At 43.5% G+C, this 25,528-nt stretch overlaps 1 protein-coding gene across 6 annotated transcripts in view; it reads right to left on the bottom strand.

The window, feature by feature from the left end:
* UBR4 (ubiquitin protein ligase E3 component n-recognin 4) overlaps positions 1-25,528 on the bottom strand; it is a 79,552-nt gene that overhangs the window by 49,579 nt on the left and 4,445 nt on the right. For all 6 annotated transcript variants that reach the window (XR_003531723.1, XM_027668010.1, XM_027668009.1 and 3 more), the window contains exons 3-46: positions 25,131-25,234; positions 24,346-24,475; positions 24,099-24,238; positions 23,666-23,768; positions 22,982-23,123; positions 22,702-22,826; positions 21,925-22,049; positions 21,641-21,700; positions 21,325-21,515; positions 20,967-21,066; positions 20,723-20,860; positions 20,121-20,238; positions 19,514-19,701; positions 18,792-18,951; positions 18,583-18,668; positions 17,450-17,619; positions 16,497-16,779; positions 15,749-15,881; positions 15,253-15,332; positions 14,507-14,635; positions 13,875-14,057; positions 13,553-13,675; positions 13,236-13,465; positions 12,480-12,604; positions 11,825-11,922; positions 11,546-11,703; positions 10,649-10,858; positions 9,559-9,660; positions 8,586-8,686; positions 8,203-8,401; positions 7,906-8,094; positions 7,331-7,394; positions 6,961-7,152; positions 6,314-6,384; positions 6,042-6,189; positions 5,313-5,540; positions 4,944-5,114; positions 4,665-4,847; positions 3,887-4,045; positions 3,143-3,295; positions 2,612-2,839; positions 1,689-1,846; positions 515-686; positions 186-387 (exon numbers count right to left, since the gene is read on the bottom strand). Coding sequence is in view for 5 of the 6 variants with exons in the window: in XM_027668010.1 (XP_027523811.1) it covers positions 186-387; positions 515-686; positions 1,689-1,846; positions 2,612-2,839; positions 3,143-3,295; positions 3,887-4,045; positions 4,665-4,847; positions 4,944-5,114; positions 5,313-5,540; positions 6,042-6,189; positions 6,314-6,384; positions 6,961-7,152; positions 7,331-7,394; positions 7,906-8,094; positions 8,203-8,401; positions 8,586-8,686; positions 9,559-9,660; positions 10,649-10,858; positions 11,546-11,703; positions 11,825-11,922; positions 12,480-12,604; positions 13,236-13,465; positions 13,553-13,675; positions 13,875-14,057; positions 14,507-14,635; positions 15,253-15,332; positions 15,749-15,881; positions 16,497-16,779; positions 17,450-17,619; positions 18,583-18,668; positions 18,792-18,951; positions 19,514-19,701; positions 20,121-20,238; positions 20,723-20,860; positions 20,967-21,066; positions 21,325-21,515; positions 21,641-21,700; positions 21,925-22,049; positions 22,702-22,826; positions 22,982-23,123; positions 23,666-23,768; positions 24,099-24,238; positions 24,346-24,475; positions 25,131-25,234 (6,552 nt within the window). In the remaining variant the exon portion in view is untranslated. The remainder of the gene's footprint in view (positions 1-185; positions 388-514; positions 687-1,688; positions 1,847-2,611; positions 2,840-3,142; positions 3,296-3,886; positions 4,046-4,664; positions 4,848-4,943; positions 5,115-5,312; positions 5,541-6,041; positions 6,190-6,313; positions 6,385-6,960; positions 7,153-7,330; positions 7,395-7,905; positions 8,095-8,202; positions 8,402-8,585; positions 8,687-9,558; positions 9,661-10,648; positions 10,859-11,545; positions 11,704-11,824; positions 11,923-12,479; positions 12,605-13,235; positions 13,466-13,552; positions 13,676-13,874; positions 14,058-14,506; positions 14,636-15,252; positions 15,333-15,748; positions 15,882-16,496; positions 16,780-17,449; positions 17,620-18,582; positions 18,669-18,791; positions 18,952-19,513; positions 19,702-20,120; positions 20,239-20,722; positions 20,861-20,966; positions 21,067-21,324; positions 21,516-21,640; positions 21,701-21,924; positions 22,050-22,701; positions 22,827-22,981; positions 23,124-23,665; positions 23,769-24,098; positions 24,239-24,345; positions 24,476-25,130; positions 25,235-25,528) is intronic.

The raw sequence follows: 25,528 nt of genomic DNA on the forward strand, positions 1-25,528 counted from the left end.
GCCTCCTTCGCAGATGTCTGTACATATTTTTATGTATATTTACGGAAACATTTCACCCAGACTTAGCCAGTCCTTAGCCCTTGGGTTAACTGGTAATTGTCAGAAGTGAATGTTTTAAGTATCTGGATGATGCTGATCAATCTTTGCACCTCCATTTGTTACAGCTTGTGTGAGGAGCCCCTTACTGATGGCAGCTGCCTTGCGCTTGCGGACGGGTTTCATGATGCTGATGACGCTGCTGGGCTGGAGTGAGGGCTGGAGCCAGTACGAGGTGTTCTCCACGTTGGCCATGTAGATCCTCAGGCTGCCATCCTCACACAGCAGGATCATGGTGGTCCTCTGCTGCTCGTTGCAGGCTGTGTGACGGATGGCCACCATGTCCTGGATCTGCAAGGCAAGGCAAGGACTTGGCAACTGCTGCTTGAAGGAAAACTCTTTGCATTAGAGATCTGGTTGATGGAACAACAAGAAAACACATTTTAAGGGCCAAAACCACAGGGGAACTCTGCCTAACCTTTGCTTTGGCTGGCAAGGTTTTAATCTCCTGGATGAGGAAGGTGTCTGGCTTCACCATCACCACCAGCGGGACACCTGTGGTTTGCTGAACACAACACACCAAGCCAGGATGGTTCATCACCTCCGACCACTGACAAAGGGCTGGAGAAGTCTTACTCCCACCATTAGAACTGCAAGAGATGAAGGGCACAGTGACATTAATTTAACAAGCAGCACAAGCAAAAACACACAAAACACAGCATTCAAACCAGTTAAAGCTCCATCCTCAGCAGGAATTCAAGTATTCCAATTCACAGCCTGATCCCTACCCTGCAAACCTGAGGAAAAACACTTGGCAACATTTTATGCCCCAAACCAAGGAGGTAATTCTAAAATGGCTTTCAGCAATGTTTTTATATGAACAGATGAACAGTTACGCATTACAACATACCCAGCAGCACTAAGCAAAGGCCAAACCAGGAGAATCTGTGTGACTGCTCACTGGAAAAAATAAAAATAGAGCTGCAAAAAGACTAAGCCAAGCTTGACTGGGGCTTGGGAGCTCTTGGAATGACCCTTCTACAGAGCCTGCTCATGACAGTGGCTTTGTGTCAGGCTAGTAAAGAGTCTGTGGCCTAAGTGCCCAGCTCTGTCAGAAAACATGACAGAACAGTTTTTTCTTGCCACATTATTAGCAAAAGAGATTGGTTTCCCTCAAGGGAGTCTGAAAATAAGCCTTAATATGCACAGTGCACAAGGTCCACAGCGGTACTGGTGGCAAAAGGAAACAAAGGCTTCCTGCTTTGCAGCCTCGGTGAGGGGGGGTAATCCCATCAGTTCCAGTGGCTGCACCAGGAGCAGCTCCACACTGTGCAGCACAATGGCTCTGCAGCCACCTTCCTGCTGGGAAATCCTAGTGGGAAGACAAAATGCAGACATGCCCCACTGCTGAAACACCGAGTTCTTGTTTCAAACCATCCTGCAACTAGAATATCCCAAGTTGGAAGGGACTCAAAAGCATCATCAAAGTCCATTAGGGCAGAAGCACCATGAAAAGTAGCAGGAAATCATCAGTCAGAAAGAGGATCTTCAGCACAAGCTTCGGTCATTCAGAGCTGGGATGCTGATGAGTGATATTTATTAATAATAAACAGAAATAAACACTTCAGGGGAGTCTTCCACATGAGCCTCACCTCTTGATGTTGATTGGGAATAGCCTCTGCACTTCCAGGTTGGCCCTGCTGATGGTGGCTGCAAAGGATTTGCCTTGACAGTAACTGAAGAACAACATCTGCAGCACATGGGAGTAATACACTGACACCCCCCCTCCTGCCACCTGGCCATTGCTGTCCTGTGGGATCAAGAGAAATGACAACATTTAACATAAACTCACATACCACATAACACCATCAGGCTTTTAAGTTTATGATGGAATTATTCCCAAGGCCTCCCCTCTTCCCCACCAGCGAGAGAACACAGCCCTAAACGACAATTTTCTAAACTGAACTGCTGGGTGAACTCATCCATCAGACACTTCAAAGGCTTTGGAAAGGGATGCTGAGCCTGCACACCCGTAGGCTGTAGGTAACACCCTCAGCTGGGAGCCTGAACGCCATGTGACAGTCTCACACAGAGCACTCCCCTTGTTCCCAGCTCATAAAAGATCTTCCTGAGGGCTGTCTTCTCATCTTTTCCAGTTTTGAAACAGGCTGGGGTAAAAACACTGGACAGATTTTACAAGTCACCCCCAAGACCAGAAACAAAGGCTCACTGTAGCTCTGCAGCCCCAGCAGTGGTGATTTATCCATTCTGTTCCTGCACCTTTGGAGTGCCTCGCTCCGAGAACTGCACTGCTCTGCAGCCCTGCTGAGAAATCCTGCTAGGCATGACTTCAGAGCCAGTCATGGAAAACATGCTCCATTTTCTAGATGAAAGGATCAAGGGGTTTAATTTTCACCCCCACCCCCTTTCACTGCAAGGATATTTCTCTCTTTAAAGGAATGAGCAAGCTCCTTGATCTAGATAAGGGGGCTCAAAAGAAGGAAAAAAGAAAAGGAAACTTCTGCCTTCAAATATAAGATGCAAAAAACCAGAGAGAAATGGAAGTCACCAGCACCTTCAGGTCCTCGTGGTTGACTTCCAGCACATTGGTGACATAGAATGGCCCATGCTGAGCACTGCTGGCCTCCTCCATGAGCTGTGTATAGATGTACCCAGCTGAGGACATGATCACTATGATGTTCTTCCCTTCCTCGTTGAAAAGAAAAGTGACATCCCTGATTTTGGAACTTGGTAGGAGGAAGTAGAAAGTTGGACTCAAGGCGTCTACAGAGAGATCATAAATCTGTGGAAAGAATCAAGAAAGTAATTACTATGACACAGAAGAATTAAGGCAATAATCAACTACCACAATACAAAACAAGACAAGAGCTGAGACAAGGGAATCCTTTTAGATGTTATAGTTAATTATTCTACTCTTTGGATTCTTTAGTTTTGCTTTTTCTTGCAACAACAATAGCCAAATTTATATTTCCAATTTATTTCTAACTAAGCATATTATCACATTCTTCCACATGCAACTCCACAAGGATCCAGGCTCTGATGTATGAAAGTAGATATATCATCAACAGCTTATGAGCAGACATACCTTGACAAAGTCTGCAGTCACAATGGCAAGCTCTGTTTGAGATCCTGGCAGCCACACAGCTTTGATGATAAAATTCCCAGTGGCTAGTTGGGGATGAAGTACCAAATGATCAGAGACTGATCCAGAGCTGCTGAATGTTAATACATGGCAGTCCTGGAGTAATGAAAAAAATTGGTCAAATATTAGAACTAAGCATTTTATAAACACTTGAAGCCAAGAATGGAGTTAAAAGTCAGCATTTCTCTTATGCCAATAATGATTCAGAGAGTGAGAATCTAAAATTACTGCATTAAAGATAAATTACGTGATCGTTTGTAAAGAAAACACAAAACCAAAACCACAGAGTGCAGCTGTTTCTCAGCTAAATAACAAATCTGTGGATTCTGCACTGGGAAAGCTGAATCTAAATTTGGGAGAATATAAAAAAGAGGAGTCCTTGCCTAGTTGTTACAGACTACTTTTAGCACACTAAGTCTGACATGACTAAACCTTGGCTCTTGTCTTATGTAAAACTGGCCTAAATACAATAAGAAGTACTATTTCAAGGCACTGTCTCACTTATCATATTATTCATACAGCTCCTGCTTCTTCTGCTTTCTCTGTCGAGTAGGAAAGTGATTCAGGAGCTAAATTAGTGACAGAACTTTGGAGCCAGCTCTGTGCCAGCTCCTCAGAGAAAAGAAACACAGCTGGCTTTGAGCTGATGTTTCCAGCTGCCTGGGAAAGGGTTCAGGAGGCACTTACTTTCAGTCCACACACAGCCAGATAGTCCTCCTTGCAGGGATTCCCAGTGAGGCTCAGGACAGTGAAGGGAACGGGGGCGGACGCCAGGCGGGTGAGGGTCAGTTTTCTTTTGCTGGAGTCAGCTTGTTTCAGCAATGCTGAGAGCTGAAGGACTGTGATCTGCACCACAAAACGAACTGTTATCCAGTTATAACTGAGGGGAATAAGGCACTTCAATTCCAGCTCTATAAATGTGTCCCCACATTTACAATCGGAATCACAGAATCAAGGCTGCAAGAGACCTTCACAATCATCGGGTCCAACTGCCACTCAACACCACTCTGATCACTCCCAAACCACATCACCAACTGCCATATCCAGACACCTCCTGAACACTTCCAGAGAAAGTGACTCCACTACCTCCCTGGGGAACTTATTCCAATGCCTGACCACTCTTGCAGTGACTTTTTTTTTCTAATATCTAATTTGAACCTCCCCTTGGCACAGCTTAAGGCCTTTTCCCTCTCATCCTTTCACTTAAGACAAGGCAGAAAAGATGAGCCCCCACCTCATTCCAGTCTCCTTCCAGGTAGTTGTAGTGAGTTGTTCTCACTGTTTCTACTGCAAGAACTCTTTTCCCTGAAGAGTTTTTTCTAAGAGAGGCTTCCCTAAGCTATGCAATACCACACAGAAGATCTACCTCTCCAGAGAGGCAGAATAAATCACATTCTGCCTGTTGTTCAGTGCTGTTCCATTTTCCCTCAGAACGCAGCGTTCCCTGCAGAGTTGGAGAGCTCACCTTGCCCTTCTCGTGGCTCACAGCCAGGTGCTGGCGCCGGCCGTGCGGGGAGGACAGCACACACATGGCCACGCGCCGCAGCACGTGGGCGCTGATCAGCTGCCGGATCGTCTGGCCCTGGTCCCCGCTGTAGTTCATGCGCACGTTCTCAAAAGCACCTTCTTGAGAGCCGAGAGTTGGCACCTGAGTCAGTAAAAGCATCCAAAGTAAACCACTTGGAATTGCCCTATAAAAAGTGACCCCCCTCCCCCCATAATCTAATTACTCCTTTAGTCTCACCATCAGCTGGTCTGTCATTTCTACTGACTTGTCCAAAGTATGGAGCTCGTTGAGAGCGTGCTGGGCACGGCTGCTACTCCCCATGGCTGAAGCTTGCTGGAAGTTGATCTGGATGGCATCCATCAGGAAATTCAGCATCTCTAGCACCAAAGGTGCAAAGGAGAAGTTGGCCTACAAGAAAGAGATAAGTGAAGAACAAAATGCTCCTATGGGAGCCTTCATAACAGCTACAAATCAACTACTTTTTAAAGTCTGACACCCTTTTTATGACTCCTCTTATCATAAAAATCAAACAACTTGGCTGATAACCAACACATTCTGCCCTAAGATCCTCACCATAAATGATCTTTGTTTAACAGATAATCATACCTGGGACTGCAGCTCCTCTCGACAGCCCTCAACGTTTCTGCACAGGCTGCTCTTCTTGGGTTTTTCTTCGTCAGGGCCCTTCCCCTCACTGATAGTGACCTTGGCTTTCTCAGCAGGAGAGGTGCTGGCATGGCGAATGACACTCTCAGGTACCCTGGGCTCACTCTGGAAGGCAGATTCTTTCATGGTAGAACTCATCCCACTGCTGGGGGTTCTCTTCACCAAAGCCTGGGAATGACACAGGAATGCTAAGAGCCTAAACCAGACTCAGTTTGACTACTAATGAAATGAATACAGACTGTAATAGCAGCAAGATTAATGCAATTTTAAAGAAATAGAGTGCAAATCTCTTAAGACTGCAATTCTAAAGATATAACAAAACAGCATCCTACATGTCACTCTCCACTCAAGTATTAAAAAGCCTGCATAATTAAGATATAGTTATTTTGTTTGCTGCTAGTGGAAAACATGGGAAAAGGTGTTGATGGCTGAGTAGCGAATTCTGTAAAGGTAGGTGGAATCCCAAGAGTCACTGGGACAGAGATTTGCCAATGCTCTTATTCAGTGCAAAAACATTAATTTCCAGGCAAGCTTTAAATTCTGAAGGTTCATTATAAAATAAATACCTTCAAGTCTTATGACTCTTACACACTCATACTCTGACATAACTTACTGCAGAACAGAAAACTGCAAAAGACTTTAAAAGCTGAGGACATGAAAACACTTTACCAGGCAGCTGCCATCTTCCTTGGCTCCACAGTCACAGAAGAACGACCCATATTTGGCGTAAGAAATCTCATGATCCTTGTGACAAACTTTAGCACAAACTGTGCAAACACCAACCCCATCAACCATCTTGCAAGTGTGACAGTGGTACCTGCCCAAAATAAGCCAGGTGAGTTAAGAAAGACAGTGCTTGAGGCTCACAAACCACATTGGTTTCCTTCTCAATGGCCAGGAATATCAGGCTGAAATTCTGAACACAAATTTCAGATCCTTACCAATGTTGATTCATGAATTCTTTCTGTGTGATGGTGAAGGTACAGAGTTTATTACAGAGAGAATCTTCATCCTATAGAGAAGAAAATTGTTTCAAAAAGGCGCTGCAACTGCAGCTACAGTAAAGTACATGGTACAGAATAAATTCCTCAGACACCAAATGTGCATTTTAAGAAGAGCAACACTGAGCTAAGAGAAGGCAGCTGGTATCAAACCACATGAAAAAGAGGGTGACACATTATAATAACATGAAAGGGTTAACAAGAAAAAGAAACAGTAACAAAAATGTTGGTACAACAAAATTAAAACAATGCATTATAACAGCTTTTCTTCCCTAGCCAACAGCACTTCAAAGTCTTATCTAAGCTGCTTGTTGACATATATATAAAACTGACAAACCAACCAGTAGGAAGAAACCCATCTCACTCCATTTCTTCCTTTTTCTATTAAAAAATAAATATTTAACTTTAGTTGACATGGCAAAGTCAACGGATCTAGGCATGAATTACAGATATTTTCTTCCAGACCTGACAAGTAGGTCACATTAGGAATAAACAACAAAATCTTAATTCATAACCTGAGTAATTCTGATCTGGAAGTAAAATAAACCATCATCTCCTTTGCAGCACTAACTGTGAGTGTTGCCTACCGAATCCTCAGCCTGGGAGTCCTCCTCCTCCACTGCCAACTCTTCCACCCAGTCGGAGTCCACCTCGATGGCCCGTTCCTCCCCATCCACGGACAGGTGACTGGGCCCCTGGCCACTGCTCTGGCTCAGGGCGTTGGTGACATCGGCCAGGTAAGAGACAATGTGGCAAGTGCACTCCAGGATAGTCACGTGCTGGAAAGCACAAAAGGACAGGCACTGCTCACATCCCATAATAGCGGTTACGGGGCAAGAAAATTGAACAAGTGCCCCTGACCAAATTGCTTTAACTCCCACTATGAACCCAACAGGACAGGTGAACAGCTCCTGCCTGGGATTTATTCCTGCAAATTAAACGATGATCATGTCTTACCTTCCCTTGCATGACATTGGCATTCATTTTTTCTACTACATTCTTTTGAGACAGGTATTTCTTGCTGTAACACAAAACAGTGGAAATTATTATAGAATCACAGAATCCCAGAGTGGTTTGGGGTGGAAGGAACTTTAAAGCTCATCTCATTCCACCTCCTGCCATGAGCAAGGACACCTTCCACTATCCCAGGTTGTTCCAAGCCCCATCCAACCTGGTCTTGGACACTTCCAGGAATGGGGAGTCCACAACCTCTCATTACAGGTAACAGTTGTTGGGAAGTATAAACTCAGTCCTGACCAACAGTTTCAAGCATTCAATCTGCTTTACGTTAACAGCAGGGAATGTATAAATGCAGTAATTAAACCATCCAGAGTGGAAAAGAAAGACAACACGTGGTTGTTCTTAATGGGAGGGCAAGCAGATCAGACACTTTATATTCCAAACAAGAAACTAAAAAATAACTGAATATCAGCATACACGAACTTCTGTCCCCATTTCACCAGTCAAAAAATTTAACAAAATCAGTCTAAGTGGTGCAAATAAACAAAGAACAGTATCCCATCTACTCTTACCATCTGCTCAGCCAATCCACAGCAGCACCATGAAGCTGGAGGTGTCCTGCACCTTGTCCTGCACTGGCCAAAGTTGCCATCACGACCATCAGTTCAGGAAAGCCTGTGCCATCACCATTGGCCAACATCTCTGTTGCCATCGGTATCAGAGTACTCAGCAGAACAGTGCACACACCTTCTCCCACTTGGCTGAGCAAAAAGAAGAGAGTTTCAGAGAAGTACTATAAAGACACCACCAGCAACTCACACCTCTGGAGGAGGAAGGAAATGACCGGCACACAAAAGGCTGTGCTTTACCTGTTTTCCCGAACGATGTAAGTTGTCAGGAGCTGCAGGAGCTGCCTGTTCTCCTGCACAATGTCCAGCTGGTCTGAGTCTTTGGGTGGGGACATGGTCATCCTGGTCAGCCAGGCCTGGAGCCGGATAGGCTCCACACAGGCCAGCTGAGCCAAAGAACCACAGAGTCGCAGCAGGCTGGGGTTGGGGCTCTTCTCAGCTGGGGGGGGGAAGTTACTGTGAGTGACAGATCTACAGTGAATGTGTGGCTTTTCATTACAAGTGTGAAGCTGTGACCCCACTCCCTCCCACAGCTTTCCTTTCAAGCATCTTCATGTCTCAGCCTAATACAAGAATAGTATAAAGTGGACAAAGGCAGGACAGGAGAGATGCAACCAACTTACTCAGCTGGAAGAGCTTGGTGAAGAATTTCAGCACCCTGTTACAGAATTTGGCTGAGAGGTTCTCATTGGCTGTTGCCATCATGATCTGCACCAGTTCTCCACTATACAGAGGGGGGAAATAAATCAGCTTTGTAAAAGATGACCCATTCCCTTTTATCACCTGCTTCACTTCTCTCTGCCCTCACGTTTCAGACTGGCAACATTTTGTATTAATATTGCTCAGCAGCCAATTGCTGAAATTGCTTTCAGCCAAACAGCAAACTCAGACTAAAACTCATGAATCTCATGGGCTCCTCAGTAGCATTTCAGTATTCTTACATATCAGGTCACAAAAGGGCCTAAACTCGTTTCCAAACCCAAAAGGTAAGATTTTCTTGCCTATTTTCCCTTCCATCTTTACAAAGCAGAGCCACCATACTGCTTCCATTTTGAACTGTTGAACAAGTAGAGAGAAAAAAACAGACAACGGTTTGCTTTCTAACAGAGAAAACTTTTCCTCTGAATATGAGTTCACCCTCATATTCAGAACACTCTTGTTGTGCTGTGCTGTTTCCAGCACAGTTTGTCTTCATAATCTTAAGTCACGCCAACACCCCACTCATACTCTTAAAATTACCAACCTGCTACCCCAAGGAAGCACTGGGAGAACTTGGCATTTTGCAGCTTGGTCTGTAAATTCCTTATGGACCAGCATCTCTCAAAAAACTCCTTTGACAGATCATCTTGCACTAATGACCACTATAGGGACTCACTGACTATTTCCTTTGGAGTGACAAAGACCCAGATCCTCTGCCTGCCCCCGCCCCAAGTTTTTTCCCACTCTCCTGCACTGCTCAAAGGAGATCCTGTCTTTACACAGTCCATATTTTCCTGCACAATGACATCAACATCACTTCAGAGTCTACAGTGACAAGCAAACAGAAAAAGGATGAGAAATAGAGTTCCTAGGCTATAACTCTCATGGTGACTTCACCTTTCTGAAAAGAATTCTTCCATGGCTTTTCGGGCCTGGCTGCTCTCCAGTTGCTTCTCCAGATGCTGCAAACATTCCTCCAAGATGGACTCATCCAGACCACTAAGGATTAAAAGAGGAATATATAAGGATCAAACACATGAGGGTCAAATAAGAATATATAGGAGCCATTTCAACAATTACAACAGCTCTGAGAGTCAAGAAGTGATCTATTTTGCTAATACAATTCCAAAAACTTTCCACCAATTGAAAACAGCTCTTCATGAGACAGGAGAAAAACAACTGATGAACACCAGACAGAAACACCAACAAACCCAACAAATGTTCAGCAAAAAAGCATCACATGATGCTGTAAGGCAAGTTACAGTCAGAAACCCAGAATAATCCAGACCTTTCTGACACCTCAAATTCCTATAAACAGCTGCTGTTTGTACACTTTAAGTCTATTTTAGTGTTACTCCTCCTCATTCTCCCCTGTGCTTATCCTCACTCCACAAATACTCTGCAAGTAAAATCCCATCACATTTATACTCTGTACCAGGTCAGTAGATCTCCCTCTGACCTCCCATCCCGAGAGGATCAGTGTTAAAAAAGATGCAACATCATCATGTCTAAAGGTTTTATGTTTCAGATGGCTAGAATCAACATCTGCACAGGAAGTTCATTCCCTCTGTACAAAGAGGAAGGGGTGGGAAGCCCAAATCTGGGTAGTTAGCTGTGATAAAGCAAGGATTAGCCATCCTTACACACAGCAAGTAAAAGGGAATATAACGTGAGTTAGGCTGGCATCTTCACTTTTGATTTCGTGCTTGTATTTACAGAATTTTCTATCTTTTTAAATAAAAAACCATCCAGATACACACATGCTTCATCCAGAGTTACAGGAGATGATGAAAATCCACCCTGCCTCAATGGTTCCTGGTAACATGAATAAAATATCTTGAATTTTTAGTCTACAAGTCTTCCACAGATAAAAATAAAATGATTTTCTGCCTTTCTGTTGTCCTCAGCACCAGCACTGCTGTTTAAATCCGCTGTAGCCAATCTTTGCACACAGCTTTGGGGGAGAAGGACAAGCCCAGTCTGTTACCTGTTTGGATCAGAGTGATTGGCCAGGATGTTGTAGCATCCTGTGATCAACTTCTCATAAACACGTGCCAGGAATTCATCTGACTCTGCAGGGCCCAAGATCCTCTCCAGGGAGTTACTGCTGATTTCTGCCACACTCTCTGTGCTGGTCTCCAGAAGGAGAGGTAGTAGGGAATGAATTACTTGGGGTGGGTTCAGATCATCTGACCAGCTTGAAAACAAAAGCAAACAAGTTAATTCTCTGCATGATCTATTAGAGAACATCCCTATTGGAAATCAGAAGTCACACAAGCGAGGCACAAATCTGGATGGAAATCAGTGATAAAACTTTTTTTAGAAAGCTGGGATAAATACACTGACACAGCCTCAAAAAACAGGCCTCATTTAGAAAACTCTGCATGTTACTTTTGCATATACACAGTTACAACATTTTCCTAGACAGACTACACTCTCATACAGTGTGGCTTTTGGGTTTGTCTGCAGTGTCAACAACTACTACTTGATTTCAGTGTATTTTAAATTAAGTCCCTGGAAAAAGAAATGCATTTCATTCTTTCTTTATGCTTTTAATACATCACAAAAATGAATTATAACAAAGAACAAATCAATTAATTAGATCTATATTGTCTCAGTTTATATTCCAGTTTCTTCAAGTCCATATTTGACAAAAAAATAAGGGTTTCTCTGAGGGGGTCGGACTTTTGAAGAGGTGAGACAAAGACAGAAAGACTGCCTTTATTCACGTAGAATTTAGAACTGCAAACTGAAAGGTCTAGTTCAAAATACAGCACCAGGTCAGTGAGTTCCACCCGCAGAGCCTGATGAAGTCAGCCATTGAGGACAGCAGACAGACCCACAGTGTCTGTAACATATAATGTATGGAAAATCCATCACTTACACAATGAGATCCCCGGTGAGCCTGACCAGGGACAGCAGGGTGTGCTTCAGGGAAGCTGCCAGAGGCAGGGTTTGGCTGCAGAGGGTGCCCAGGTGGGCAGCCTGGACAGCACTGATGTAGCTTTCCGCAGGGATCGTGTCATTGGCAAAGGCATTGCGCTGGGGAGGGACACACACACATCAGAACCACCTACCTCCAACACAGGGACACCCCGCCAACCATGCCCAGAGATTCTGGGAGTTAAGGGCACACCAGATCAATCCTCCAGGTTGGACTTACCCATGAGCCAATGTTTGGAAACTCATTGGTGTGAATGTTGTTCCACGACTCACACAGAGTCTGCACAGTTGAAGGCAAGTTCTGAACAAGTGCTGGCCCTGCAGGTAACACAGAATCATCAGGATCTGAGTAATTTCACGGGTCCTGTTGAAACCCAGAATGCTTTTACAATACTCTTTAAATCAGATAATTATTTAAGACACAATTGTAGCCAAACCGAGCTGTAATTCTGCTGAGGACTAGTTTCAAGCTTTTCTACAAGTCAAAATTATCCCTACATTTGCAAGAGCTTCTCTGTTTCTTTCACTTTATTAAGACAATAGAAAACAGGGCAAAAATACCAATTCACAGCAGTCTTCAACACAGCAACATTTCATAATTCCCCTTATTATTCCATGCCACCAGCTCCGATATGGTTATAAAAGCATTTCAACAATCCAGACAAGCCCACAAGACAGTTACTCTTTCAAGCTTTGCCCAGCTTTTTCAGTTTTTAGGATACCAAAAGGAGACTTCGAGTGTGCTGCTGGCAGGATAACTCCCTCACTTGAACAGAGCGGTGAAGAACACACGAGCTTTAAAATGGAATGTTGGCAGCATTGTAGAAAGCTTCACCTTTACAGAGAAGGCACAGTGAGCTCTCCAGCACCCTCACCTAGAGTGTTGGACTTGCAGCGGCTGGACCCGATGGTCAGGACAGCAGCATAACCCTGGAGCTTCTCCTCAGAGGGTTTGTTGTCCGTGGAGCCCTCTTCAGACAGGCTCCGGAGCAAGTAAGATCTGTGTTCAGGATGGAAAGGATTTACTTCAGGAATCAGCTCTGCATTTCTGAACTACATCTGTCAATACAGTGACAGATAAACAGCAAACTTTTGAAGCTCTGCCCCATACTTCATCTTGTACCACAAAGGGAGTTGTGGGCTTTTATCCCCTCCAAGCTACTTATGAAGAGAAGTGCCCATTCCAAAGAAAAAGCTGATTTACTTTTGCTTTCTTCTACACAGGTTTCTAATGAGAGTTTACAAGACTTCAGACTCTTAATGTAAGAATTAACCCCCCTCTCCTTCTTGATGGTCTGACAGCCTCAATATTATTCCACAGAAATAACCTTAAGCAGCACTATCCTACAGAGTGGTTTTATCTTTTGAGGAAAAGCTGGTTTTGCAAATTTGCAAGGAAGCCTTGGAAGATCAGACAAGGTGGTTACTTAGAAACAACAACTTCCATACATGGCTTGAAAAGCTACTTTTTATTCTTCTTTTAAAACAATGGACATTCTAGAGGACATAAAGTAATTACACTGGACTATAAAAAAACTCAGGCACCTCTAAGAAAACAACACACAAAATGCAAAGAAAGCAAAATGCACTGCAGGGAATTGCGTTCCTCCTGGAGATCCCAAGGACTGTACCTGGTAAACGTAGCATAGGTGTCAATGAGCTGCAGAGTAGCAGGAAGGAGGTTCTTGGTTATCTCTGAGGATTTGTGGGGATCAGTTTCTGCAGCTAACTTGGAAAAGTGCTCATCTAGAGAAACCTGAATCTTGGAAATTGCAGCATCAAGGGTGTAAATGGATTGTAAACTGGGAACTTCGTGCAGCTGGAGAATAGTTGTGCAGTCAACAGCACAGAAAGAAGATATCTGCAAATACAATGGGAAGCACCAGTAAGTGCGAATCATTCCACAAAAACAAGTTCCATGTGCATGGATGCATTCCCACCATCTCACCTGTCGAGCAAAGTACTCCTCGGCTATTTCCACGTCGTACTTCACTGAGATGCACTTACTGGAGGTCAGTTCGATGAGAGGAGCAGCATGTTCAGCTTTCATGCCCTGCCTGACAAGGTGATCCTAGGGATGGCAAAAAGCAGACCATCGCACTTTAACAGTGCTCTACAGTTAAGCAATCTGCCAATCACCAGGCTGGAACACTTTGGAAAATACAGGCACGACTTTCCATTTCTCCCCACCATGCCCACAGAACAAATCCTATGGAAGAGACAGACATTCTTACTATCAACATCTCAAAATAGCCCAATCAAGGCTGTACCTTGATCCACGTGACATAAGAAGGGATTTGCAGGCGGGAAGACCAGCGCAGTGTGTGCAGGAGGTCACAGTCACTCATCTCAGGCGTGTTCATGGCCAAGTGGTGCATGTAGCTTTTGGAGGGAGGCAAAATCCCCAGTATCCGCCACAGGATCAAGAAGTAGTACTGAAGGGCACAGGCTTCCTAAAGAGAGGAACAGTAGGATAAATTAGTAAAGAAAGATACAGTCTAGATCATCATAGCTACTGAAATATCTCATCAGGGACTCGACTCCTGTAGATGTGCCAAATCAGATGAACACATTCTGGACTGAGTTTCTGTCATATTACACAACAAAATATGCAACAGAGGAGTGAGAAAAGAAAAAGGAAAAATTATACAATTTTCTCCTACTTAATCATGTTCTAGTCAGAACTACTGGAATTACCAGGGACTACAGCAAGTCTGAAACATATTATGAATTACAAACTCGAGAGATGTGCAGCCACCATAAATACTACAGTTAGTTGGGGCCTTTGTAAATTCCCCGTTACTCCAACCACTGCCCAAACCACTCGGGTTAAATACTTTGCTTAAAAATCCTAGTTTTGAAAACTTGTTATTCCTCAACACAGGCAGCAAGACAGTCTTACCAGTGCTGTGACAGTTTTGTTCTCCCTCCTCCTGAGTGTATCAAACTGGGACCCAGCTGCAAGCAATGAAGTCAGGGCTGCATAAAGCTCATCGTACTTCGTAGCCCTGGAGAAAAGGACCTCACAAACCTGCAGGAGATGACAAGTCAGGACTGATGCTTTGCAAAGCATATATACAGCCAAGTTCTTACTCTTTTAAGTATTCAGAATACCCACAGCCCAAAACTAAGCAAAATAAACCTTCGGGAAGTGAGTTCTGCCAGGTATTTCTCTCCTCAGTCGGATAATCAATGAACTGGTGATAAGGGAGCCTGCATGGGAGCAAGCCCACAACCCTGATGGCAACAAATGTAGAGAGGAAACATAACCCAGGAAGAACATGGAGTAAAGTGATGGGAAACAACTCTAATGCCACATCTTCGTCTCAGGTGTTTCAGCAACACTGAAAAGCAAGTGTGGATAGGGCAGGCCTCTCTGTTCCAGCACTGAATCCCAAGCATTCCTACAAAGTAGTCCAGCATATCATCACAAACTTTGCATGCTGAATTCCCTAACATGCAACTAGGTGTAAAAGGGAATCCCATATTATCTTATCCAGCCACTCTTTTTCTCTCCACTTAGTGAAAAATTTCTGGTCTCTCTGTTTAATCAAGTCTTTCCTTCTTGTCTGTTTTCCCTGGCACTTGTCAAATCCACATGGCCTTGTGGAGACTTACAGGAAAGTCTCTAAACCACAGTGCCCATACCGTGCTGTCCAGACGGTTCAGATCATCCTCAGAAGCTTCTAGAGACAGGATGCAGTAGAACCTGGGTTGTGGAACTGAGTCTGGAATGTGAGAACAGAAAATAACCTTCCAACTGACAGTTTAATTAGGCAGCATTGTGTTATACTCTCTCCCCCACCCCTAACCTTTCACATTTAATACTACTACCAAATACTAAACCAGCTTCATGACACATTGTATGTGCTCTAACCTGTGGTATACACAGCCAAAGTTTTCCTACTCCTACAATCCTGGCACAATAAATACAAATATATTTTGCATTACTTGTACCATACTCCTAGATGACAGTAATTTTATTTAATAAAACTTTTCTTGTGTTATTAGATGCATTTTTATCTATTGTAACTACGCCCATTAAAAGCAGGAAAAGTTGCCCAGACCAGGGCACAGGAAGGGCTCACATTTAATTTTAAAAGTAAATCCTGGAATAAAAAGTTCCTTTCATTTTCTTTCTTACCTGAAGAACAGTGTTTGGTCCAGTTTTCTTCCACTTCTTTAAAGCCATGATAAAGTGGGACAGACGTTCGTCTGCCACTGTCCTGGGATCCACTCCCCCAGCCAATGGGTGGAGTCAGCAAATTATACTGTACCTAAGTTACAAATTGAACAAACAAAAAGCCACACATGGTATCCTTGTCATTGAGGGGTAGGGGGACAATACCACCCCCCAGAAAAAGAACCATAGAACAGAAACAACCTTGTTTAAAACAGAACATTACACACTTCTGAGGAAAGCCCTGGACCCTTTCTGATGCTTTTTAATATGAAGGGAGCAGTTTAAATCAAAGGCCAAACTTCCCACAATTGGAAAAGCCAGGCACAAAGCACCAGCATCCCACTAACGAGAAAACCAGAAATCCAAAAAACCTCAGTGGTGAAACACTAAAGCAAAGAAAAGGTAGCTGTGAAATGATGCCTAAATACCCAAACACTCAAGATTTTAAAGATAAGGTGGAACAATCATCCTGTCCTGATCAGGAATTAGGATACTAATTAGACCAGGAATTTTCACTCCAAATGAAGCCAGTGCTAGGAATCAGCAGTGATAGTTAATTATGCCTTGTAACTCCAAAGGTTGGTAATAGCATCAAAACTGATTTACTCACAAAGGTCACAAAGAGACCAGAACACACCAAACGATTGCCCGTTACACATTTCTGCTGGGTGACCAATTAAATATCCAGAACATGATGTCAAAGCCTAACCTGTTCAAACAGGTACATGGGAGCTTTGGAATACTGATGGAGCAGGTAGTCAAACACCAAGAGCAGCCGTGCCACGATGAGTGGCACAGAACACTGCTGGGTCTCCATGTTTGCTGTCAACTCCACAATTGTCTGGATACAGAGCATCATGATGGACCTGCGGCCCCTCTCTGAGAAATTGTGGAAAATAAGCAGCAGCAGCTGGAGATGTTCCACATTCAGATCTTCTGTGTCACTGGGGACAGTCCCCTGCAAGGCATTTTGCTTCAGGGTGCCCACAAACCTGGCAACAGAAGAGGAAGTTTATTAAGTTTACTTTTCCCCCTGCTTAAATCTCTATTTAAAATCTCTTTAACTAGAGGTTAGAGAAACACTTTCATAATTGTATTTTTCTGCTTAAATACTGGTAATTTCACTAATTGTTCACTACATTGCCTATTGGAATGAGATTACACAAACACTAAAACCTACAAATTAAATTAGCAGCAAAATCATTTAATGGAAAATCGGAACAATCATTCAAAGGGAGAAAGAAGAATTCAAACCTGTTCCCATGGGAAAGGCTGACTACTAGAGCTTTAAGAAAGCTAAACCCTATCAGAGACTTTCACATCCAGGTAATGGCAGACAGGAACAATCCTGGCACCGTCCTAGCAGAACCTACTAGAAATCTGCTGAAATGAAGACATTCTCCTTCCCTTTTTAAAACCAGCATTGCTGTAATTCAGCCTCCTCCCACTTAATTCCTGATTTTAGGTCTCATTTCCTACGTTCTGGATGAAGGACTCCAGCAACACGGTAGAATGATCCTCTGCTCCTCCAAGCATCACACAGATCACAGCTCAGAGAACACACGCACACTTGTTACGCTGGGCCCAGAGAGTTTTCACTTGATGGGAAATGAGAGAGGTTAAGAGATTATTGATATTCAGCTTCACATAAAATTATCTCACCTTTCCCAGACTTTAAGGCATTCTGGAACATCAGGATCTCCCTGGGCAGTGGCTTTATGTTGCCAAATCAAGAGAAGCCGTGAGAGCACCGACAAACTTTGAGGGTGGATGTAGAGAGGCCACGGACCTTCAGAAAAAGGGGCAACTCCCAGCTGCTGAAGAAGTGTGTTCTGGAACAAAACAGGGGCTTGTTGGAAAGGACCAAGTCCTGTCTGATGGTTTAATTAATTAAAAGTATGATCTGAACATAGAGATCATAATAATCAGCAGGGCTCTCAGCTCATAAGGGCTCCCACAGTAATAACTCTCCTATCTCAAATAGCTACTGAGGGACACTTAATGCTGTCCCTCTGCCACCTAAAACACAACAAAGTCTCAACACCAATACAGAAAAAACAAGGCATTAATGAGCTCTACTCATTTACTGCAATATCACAGCCAGAGAGATTATGTTCAGTGTCTATGAATTTGGAAGAAGACCCCTTTGACTGATTACAGCAATACTTGTTTCTTTTTAAATACAGGAAAAAGCAGATTGCTGAAAAATCCAACTGCTTTAAAAAAACCCAAACAACAGAGTGTTTTAAATACAGTAGAAAACAGTCAGCAAAGTACAGGGATTTAATTCAGTGATGGGTAAGCAGGTTTGTAACCTATCCTTACAGGGTTAAGTCAGGTCAGCCCATCACCCAGCAAAGAAACCTAAAGGCTACAAAGTTAGTACATGGAAGCAAAAGGATTAATTTGATTCTCTCCTGAGAGAATTCCAAGGCTTTTTGGCATCAGTCCTGACAGCAAAGCAAACCTGCAGGAATGTCTCTTGATAAACTCATGGATAGAGGCAACTTTCCAAAACACAGACTCATTTCCTTCTCAGCTTTCATCACCTTCAAAGTTCAGTAGATTAGTTTGAACTCTAGATGTTAAGTTTACACTGTGCAGGATGTTTTGTACTGGATGACTGCAAAGGTCATTCAAATCATTGGATTCAAAATATTCCAGCCTGTTTGCAAAATAGCCTCAGAGCCAAATGTAATCACCAAGATACTACTCTAGGTGTGGAGAATCCACATAGGGACCTTAACAGACACCATCACTTCTTCATTTTATTTACACATTCAATCCCAGATTACCTGCAGGGCAGGGGACTGAAGATCTGAGGTCACCAGGGAATGGTTGAAGTGATAGAGCGCAGCAGCAAACTCCTCATCTGACGTGCCTGTAAGACAGGGATCGAGTGCCCTTTACTACCTTTGCTCTCCTACAGTTAAAATTTTGACATGAAACTAAGAAAACACACACTTCTAAATCCTCCAGCTCTATCGGAGTTCTATTCACTTACCCTTAAGCCCATCCTTGTCCACCTCCTTGATGATGCTGGCCAGTGTTGCCATGTGCTGCTCCGACAGAGATACACTCAGGTAGTTGCGAATGAAGTTATTCCTGGAGTTCAGCATAGAAGAAGTGATAAAGTTCAAAATGTTTGAAGCTAGGCTCAAAAACTGCAAAGAAAAGAGAAACACACTATAGAAGCAAAAAAAGCAGAGGGACAACATTAAATAAAAACTAAACCACCAGCAAAATAAATCAAGTCCCTTAATTACCCCCCAGAAGTGGAGGACAGGTGAACTCAAGGCAATTCAGCTCACTGCACTGTGGTCTGTACCAGGATTGATTCTAGAACTCTCTCAGAAGGTAGAAGGGTTCCAACTTCTCTCCTGCAGTATTTATTTTCATCTTTACCCAACAGAGTTAGAGCTAAAAGCATTCTATTAGCAAGTCATTTCACTCATTGTTCTGCCCCCAATTTCCCTCTCCCTCTGTAACCCAAATAGATACTATCTGCAGTCTCTGCTTCCCTGGTAGCAACAAATCCTGTGACATTCCACTTGACAGGAGACTATAGAAAACACCTTTCCTCAAAGTCAAGACACTCGTGATTCTCCATCAGCAATACACTTATAATACCTGACATTTATCATGTTGCTGTGTAGCTACTCACTGACAGGTAGACAACGCTACATCCCAGTAGTGATTTCACTGAGCCCCAACACCTCTCCGTACCAGTTCTGGATCCTTGCGACTGGCCAGGATGTTCCCATTCTCTCCACCACTCTGTTTGTTGGGGCTTTTCACCCTTGGTGAGCTCTCTAAAGGAGGTGGTGGAGGGGGTGGTGGTGGGGCCACCTTCTCTTTACTTGGAGAGATTGTCTCTTCAAACCATTGCCCAAGGATGGGTTCACTGTCATCATCTAACACACGAGAAAAGAAAAACAAAACCAGATTATTATAAGTAAATACCTTATAAAACTACTCAGTCTGAAAAAGGCCTAAAATGGAATTTCAGTGAGCAGAGTTAAGACATCTGCTATCTTCATTCCTGCCTTCCAAATCACACAGCCAAGCACTTTTACAGAGGTCCAGCAGGAATTTACAACAAGAAATTACTTCCACTCCCCTTGAGCAAATAATGCCAAATCCCAGCCACTCAGGTTTCAGTTTACAGAACAGACTCCAGTCAGCACTACTTCTGCCACACAGACCTTACAAACTGTTGGGTTTTTTCAGCCTTACAGATCATTTCAATCTGAGCAGGCAACAGCCCAGTAGCCAGGTTCCCCCTCAATCTGAAAGGCAGCGTAAAATCCTGATTGCTGCAAACTCTTGTTACCTTGGCTGCTGTCCTCCTCAGTGCTGCTGAAATCATCCTCATAGTAGGTGTTGGAGTCAGTGGAGGCGCTCGCGTCACTGCTCATGGAGCCCTTCCTCTGGCGCTGCAGGACACAGGCCTTAGAGAACAGCACATTTCAGGATTATGAAAGGTAAGAATTTGAAAATAAGAGTAACTTCCTCATGTCTTTTAATTTTCTTCTAGCTAATCTTTCTCAACTAATTTATGAACAGTTTTTCAAGACTTCTTCCACTTAAGTTTTATTTCAAATTACACAGGATGGTTGGAAACAAACAATCTATGTCAAGTTTGTAAGCAACACTTGAAGTAATAGCTCTAATCTAAAAGTATCGGTTTTGAACGCAGGTTTTTCATCTTCCCATTAAACTCACAAATACCATTGAACTTACAGAAAAAGTTCATTTTCATTAGAATGAGTTTGTCAAATATACATCTCCGAAAAGATGGAAGACAGAGGCCCCAACTGATGACTTCTGAAAGAATTCTACATTCCTCTCAGCACAGTCACAGTTTGAAAAGTGAGAACTTTCCATGCTTAGGGGTGGTTCAGATCCAGAAGTTCTCTGTGTGCCAGTTCCTACCTTTCTGTAGGAAGTGGAGAGCAAAGTCAGCAGCAGGTTAGTGAGTGGCACAGAGTCTATGAGCCGCTGAATCCTCTGGATGGACGTGCTTTGAGCCATGACATCCAGCACTGCTGGGGGACCGTCACTCTCCCAGCCCTGGAGCAGAGAATTTAAAATTGAATTGAAAACAAGAGAATTGAGAAGTGCGTTTGAGTGCAGAGGGCAAAATGCTTCACGAGAACATGCAATGGTCCCTGCACACCTTGTGCAATGCCTCCACTTGCAGATCTTGGAAGAGCGATGACAGCAATCTGATGGCATGATTTGCCAGCACCACTGAGAGCACACCAAACCCTTGGTGCCTACAGAAACACAAAGGACACAGCCCAATTTCAGAGGGTAAATAAATAAACAAATAGATAGATAGACAGACAGATTAAACTGAGTGAACTGACTGCCCTGATAAACTGAAGAAGATAACTTTTTTTTCCAAGACTCGAGATTTGAACTAAAAATGGAGTGAAATAAAATTTTGAGAGACCAGCAAGACCCCACAGTAGTTGCTTGCTGGGCATGGTTATATCCATGGACAATGATTCCTGCAGTGGGGTGTTACATACCCTTTCCCAGGTCCTAGTTTGGGAGACCCAACACCCTCCTTAGTACGAGCAATAATGTCTCTGACACGAAGAGCAGCCAGTGGATCCTTCTCCTTTCCCTTATCAGCCAAGGCCGTGGGGCTGAGGTTCAAGATGAGGAAGAGGCTGTTCAGCAAACACCAAGCCCCGAGCAGCTGGAAGTTCTGATAATGCTATCATACCAAAAGTCAGGAGGAACAGGGGAGAAAAAAGCACCAAGACAAAATAGTATCAATCCAAATGCCAAAACAGACCAGTACAAAAATAGGGGAAAAGCTTCCTGAGATGGAAATCTTACCTCACCCCCTGCACGGCGTGAATTGCTGATGGCTTGCCCAATCATTTCATAGATTTCAAGCTGCAAATAAAGCCAAAACATTGGTAAGGTTCTCCACTGGGCAATAATAAAAATAAAAACTCAAAATACAAGTGTATTTTGCCCCCTAGAATTAGCCACTCTTTAATTCCTTTACCAGCAAGGCTAATGCCTAGAAATAACAGTCGTTGCAATCCAAATAAATACAAATTCTACACATTTCATGCGCTGAAATGGAAAACAATGAACACTCTCTCATTACTTACACATTTCTGTACAATAGTAGCAGCATCGTTTTCATAATCTTCTTCTTTGGAACTTGTGGACCCGGTTCGTACCTGTTGAGTGCTGCCCACGTGCAGGATGGCCATGCAGGTGGCCACGCTCACACCTCAGGGGAGACAAGTGCAGGGAGAATTCTTAGTAAGAGCCAATCTTGGGACAAAATGTTCCTATTTAGTACATTAAAATGTGTCCATAAACTTGATGGAATGGGGAATGCCCAGTATCACAGCTGAGATTAAAAAATCTTCAGTACCCCCAAAAGAGGAAAGTTTTATCCTACAAAAATACATGGGAACAGTTAAAAGAGGAAATGGTTTACTATGTAATTCAACACCATTTTTAAGACAATCTTCATACTTGAGTGCCATATCTCTTTAAAGTCTCCTCCAAGTCAATTAAACACTCAGGATTTTGGTGTACTTAAACCAATCCTGGAGAATAAAGTTGATCTGGGGCTACAATCAATTACGCTGAAGCCATAAAAGCATTGTAAAAATATATTATGCTCTGAACGTTACAAAAAGAGCAGAAACCACAGGCCTTTAAGATGTTAAATCACTCAGCCTTTTTCTTAGATACTGACAAGAACAATGGAAGAATGTACCAGCACTTCAGGGCCACTGTAACAACTTCAATATTAACCCAGTCACACACTTTGCCGCAGAGCTTTCAAATTCACGAGAAATAAAGGTTACTTGTGGGCTGAGCCTCACAAAGCAGAGTAAAAAGCTCCAAAAAAGCAGAGGAGATCCACTCACCTGCATAGAGACAGCTGAGAGCAAGAACAGTCACGTCTTGGAGACGTGTAGGAGTCAGGGGCTCCAACACAGGCAGAGACAGAGTATCCAGTGCCATGGTCACATCTATCACCAGGGAGTGGAACCTGCAGGAAGGACACATGTTGAGGTTCAGCAAAGTGACGAACATGAGAGCTCAGAGGAGCAGCCAGTGAGCGACACTGTCCTGCCAGCAGAGTCATTTCCCCTCAGACCTGCAGGGATGTACCAGGAGGTACCAGAGAGCAGTGATGGCACTGACCCGTTGCGCACAGCAGTGGCATCGGCCACCGTGGCTGGCATGATGAAGAAGGAGTTGGCTGACACAGCATCCTGAAACCTGTTGATGTATCTCAGGAAGTATGGCAGGTTCAGGCAAACTCGCAGCAGTTTTTCAGAGCCACCTACCAAAAATAACAACAGTGTTATTTTACTCTTTCATCAGAGAGCTTCTCAGCAGGACAGATCTAACGGTCCGCAAAAACTGACTTAGTCTTTGTGGTGAGAAAATGTCATCAGAAATGAGGCAACAGGATAAAGAGTAGTTTACAACACATAAACCAGTTGGTCAAGTTTCCAGTCCCTACTTGTAACGGGTGTCACAAAGTTCTATGTCCATGCCAGATGGCACACCAGGTCTAGTTGGTTGGACGTGATGATCTCCAAGGTCTTTTCCAACCTTAACGATCCTGAGATTCTATTCCACACCTGCTCAATGATCCATCCCATAAACTGTTTCATATTGTCCATCTTATTTACCCCTCACAACACAAACATACTGACTGAGTGCAATGAAAACTCCACTTCAGCCACAACCTCCCCTGGCAATCACTATGAATCCTTTAGGCCAGAGAATTTCCTCCCACTCAGAGTTGTGAGGTGAAACACTGAGAGACATTTTTCTAGCACTTTTTTTGACCCTGAAGCTTAGAAAGCTGATTCTCACCAAGTTCTTGCAGGCTGGCCACATTCTGAGCAATGAATATGCTTTTGGTCTTTGCTGCAGAGGTTTGATCTGCGGCAGCTTGATCCTCATTCTCTCCTTCCACCTAAAGCAAGCACATACTAAATATATTACAGAGGCATTAAAATATACAGTATTGCTGTGAGTCTCTATACAGGAGCAAGGTGGATCAGCAGCAGGACTCAAAACAGCCATGGATATCACTGAACATTGCCCTCCACGAGGAAACAAATCTACTACTGCCAACACAATGCCAATTGCCATTTTCCACTCAACAATATGCAAGCAGGATTTAAATACTTAAGGTTTTCCTTACACTTGTATTAAAAAACTACCACTTGCAGCCCTCTGCCCTTCCCTGCGCTATGTTACTAATGTTAAAATTCAGACTGGTTCTATTTTAGCGTTTTTTCACCTGTGTCTCTTGTGTGATGGATGGTGATGATGAGACTCTGGGGTTAAAGACTGATGTCAACTGGTTGAGGAAGTTCATCTGCACCTCCTTCTGTCTCAGCTCTGGGCTCACCGGGGAGGCCAGTTCCTTCTGGTCCTCAACTGCAGGGTAAACAACAAACCACCGTGTCATACAGCAAACCCCCAGGACTTTCTGTGCCTAACTCCAGTGTTGCAGGGAAATACACACAAATGTACTTCCACCCTACCATCAGAGAGGGTTTTGACAGTCTGAGGCAGCTTGGCTGATTTCATCATTGCTGTGAAGGTGATAATTTCTGTCCGGTCTAGACGGCTGCAGCCCGTGCACAGTCCCTTTATCAGCAGAATGAGGTGTTTCTACAAAAAGAAAACAAAAGATATAAAGTACAATTTAAACTCTCTTGATTTCAATTATTCCTCCATATCGTTTACTGTAAGCAGCTGGATTAAGAGTAATGCAACTTCAGCTGGCAAGGCCACTGCAACAGCTCTAATCCACTGGGATCTTACACCAAAGATCGTGACAGATTATTGACTGCAGGTAATTCAGGTCACCAACACTGGCCCTGTGCTTCTTATGGAAAACACCTGGAGAAGCTCTCTGCGATACACTAGATTATGTGAACCCTTCTCACATGCCTTTCCTCTTCTAAATAGATATAAGCTTTCCCAGATGATTAGAATACAAGCAGGAAAGAAATCACCTTTAAAAACACAACAAATAGTTTTGATCCAGGTCGTTACACAAAACCAAACCAGAATGTAGGAAACTGCAACAGAATTAACCAAGACTTCAGGTCACCTTTATTTCAGGTTGTAAGCAACCTGAGATTCTGAGTAAAGAATGCAGAGGGAAGACTCAGCAAGAATCAACGGTACACCTTAAATATTTTAAGAGCTTCATTAATAATTTTGCTTTATGCATGTAACATTAGAGCAAATATTTCAGATTTAGAGCCCAAAGTCCATTTTCACACTCAGGTTTGGCCACACTGTCAAAATCTGTGCTCACCTGTGACACAGCACATGCCTCGTCTGGGTTCTCAAGACGCAGCAGGGAGAATTCAATGAGGACTTTACAAGCAGCTGCCACCGACTGCAGTTGGTTTCTTGGTACTGAAAAAAGCAGATCCTTGTACTTAAATAAGTTTTTAAATAATTCAGTGCAATAAGTTCCCAATGCTGTCAATAGAAAAGGATGCTCTGCAGCGTGGGCACACACACAGCACATCATGCTGAACGTACAGGCGCAATATAAATTCAGTCTCATGACAGTGCAACCCAAGAAATGACAGTAAATCAGGATAATGCCTTCTACCAGACAGAGAAATTTAGACAGATAAAACAGTTTCCCCAGCAACATTATTTAATGCTGACAGAAGCACCGAAGAACATGAAACGAGTCTACAA

This window comes from Corapipo altera, unplaced genomic scaffold, assembly GCF_003945725.1.
Source record: "Corapipo altera isolate COAL_440 unplaced genomic scaffold, ASM394572v1 80, whole genome shotgun sequence".
NCBI lineage: Eukaryota > Metazoa > Chordata > Aves > Passeriformes > Pipridae > Corapipo > Corapipo altera.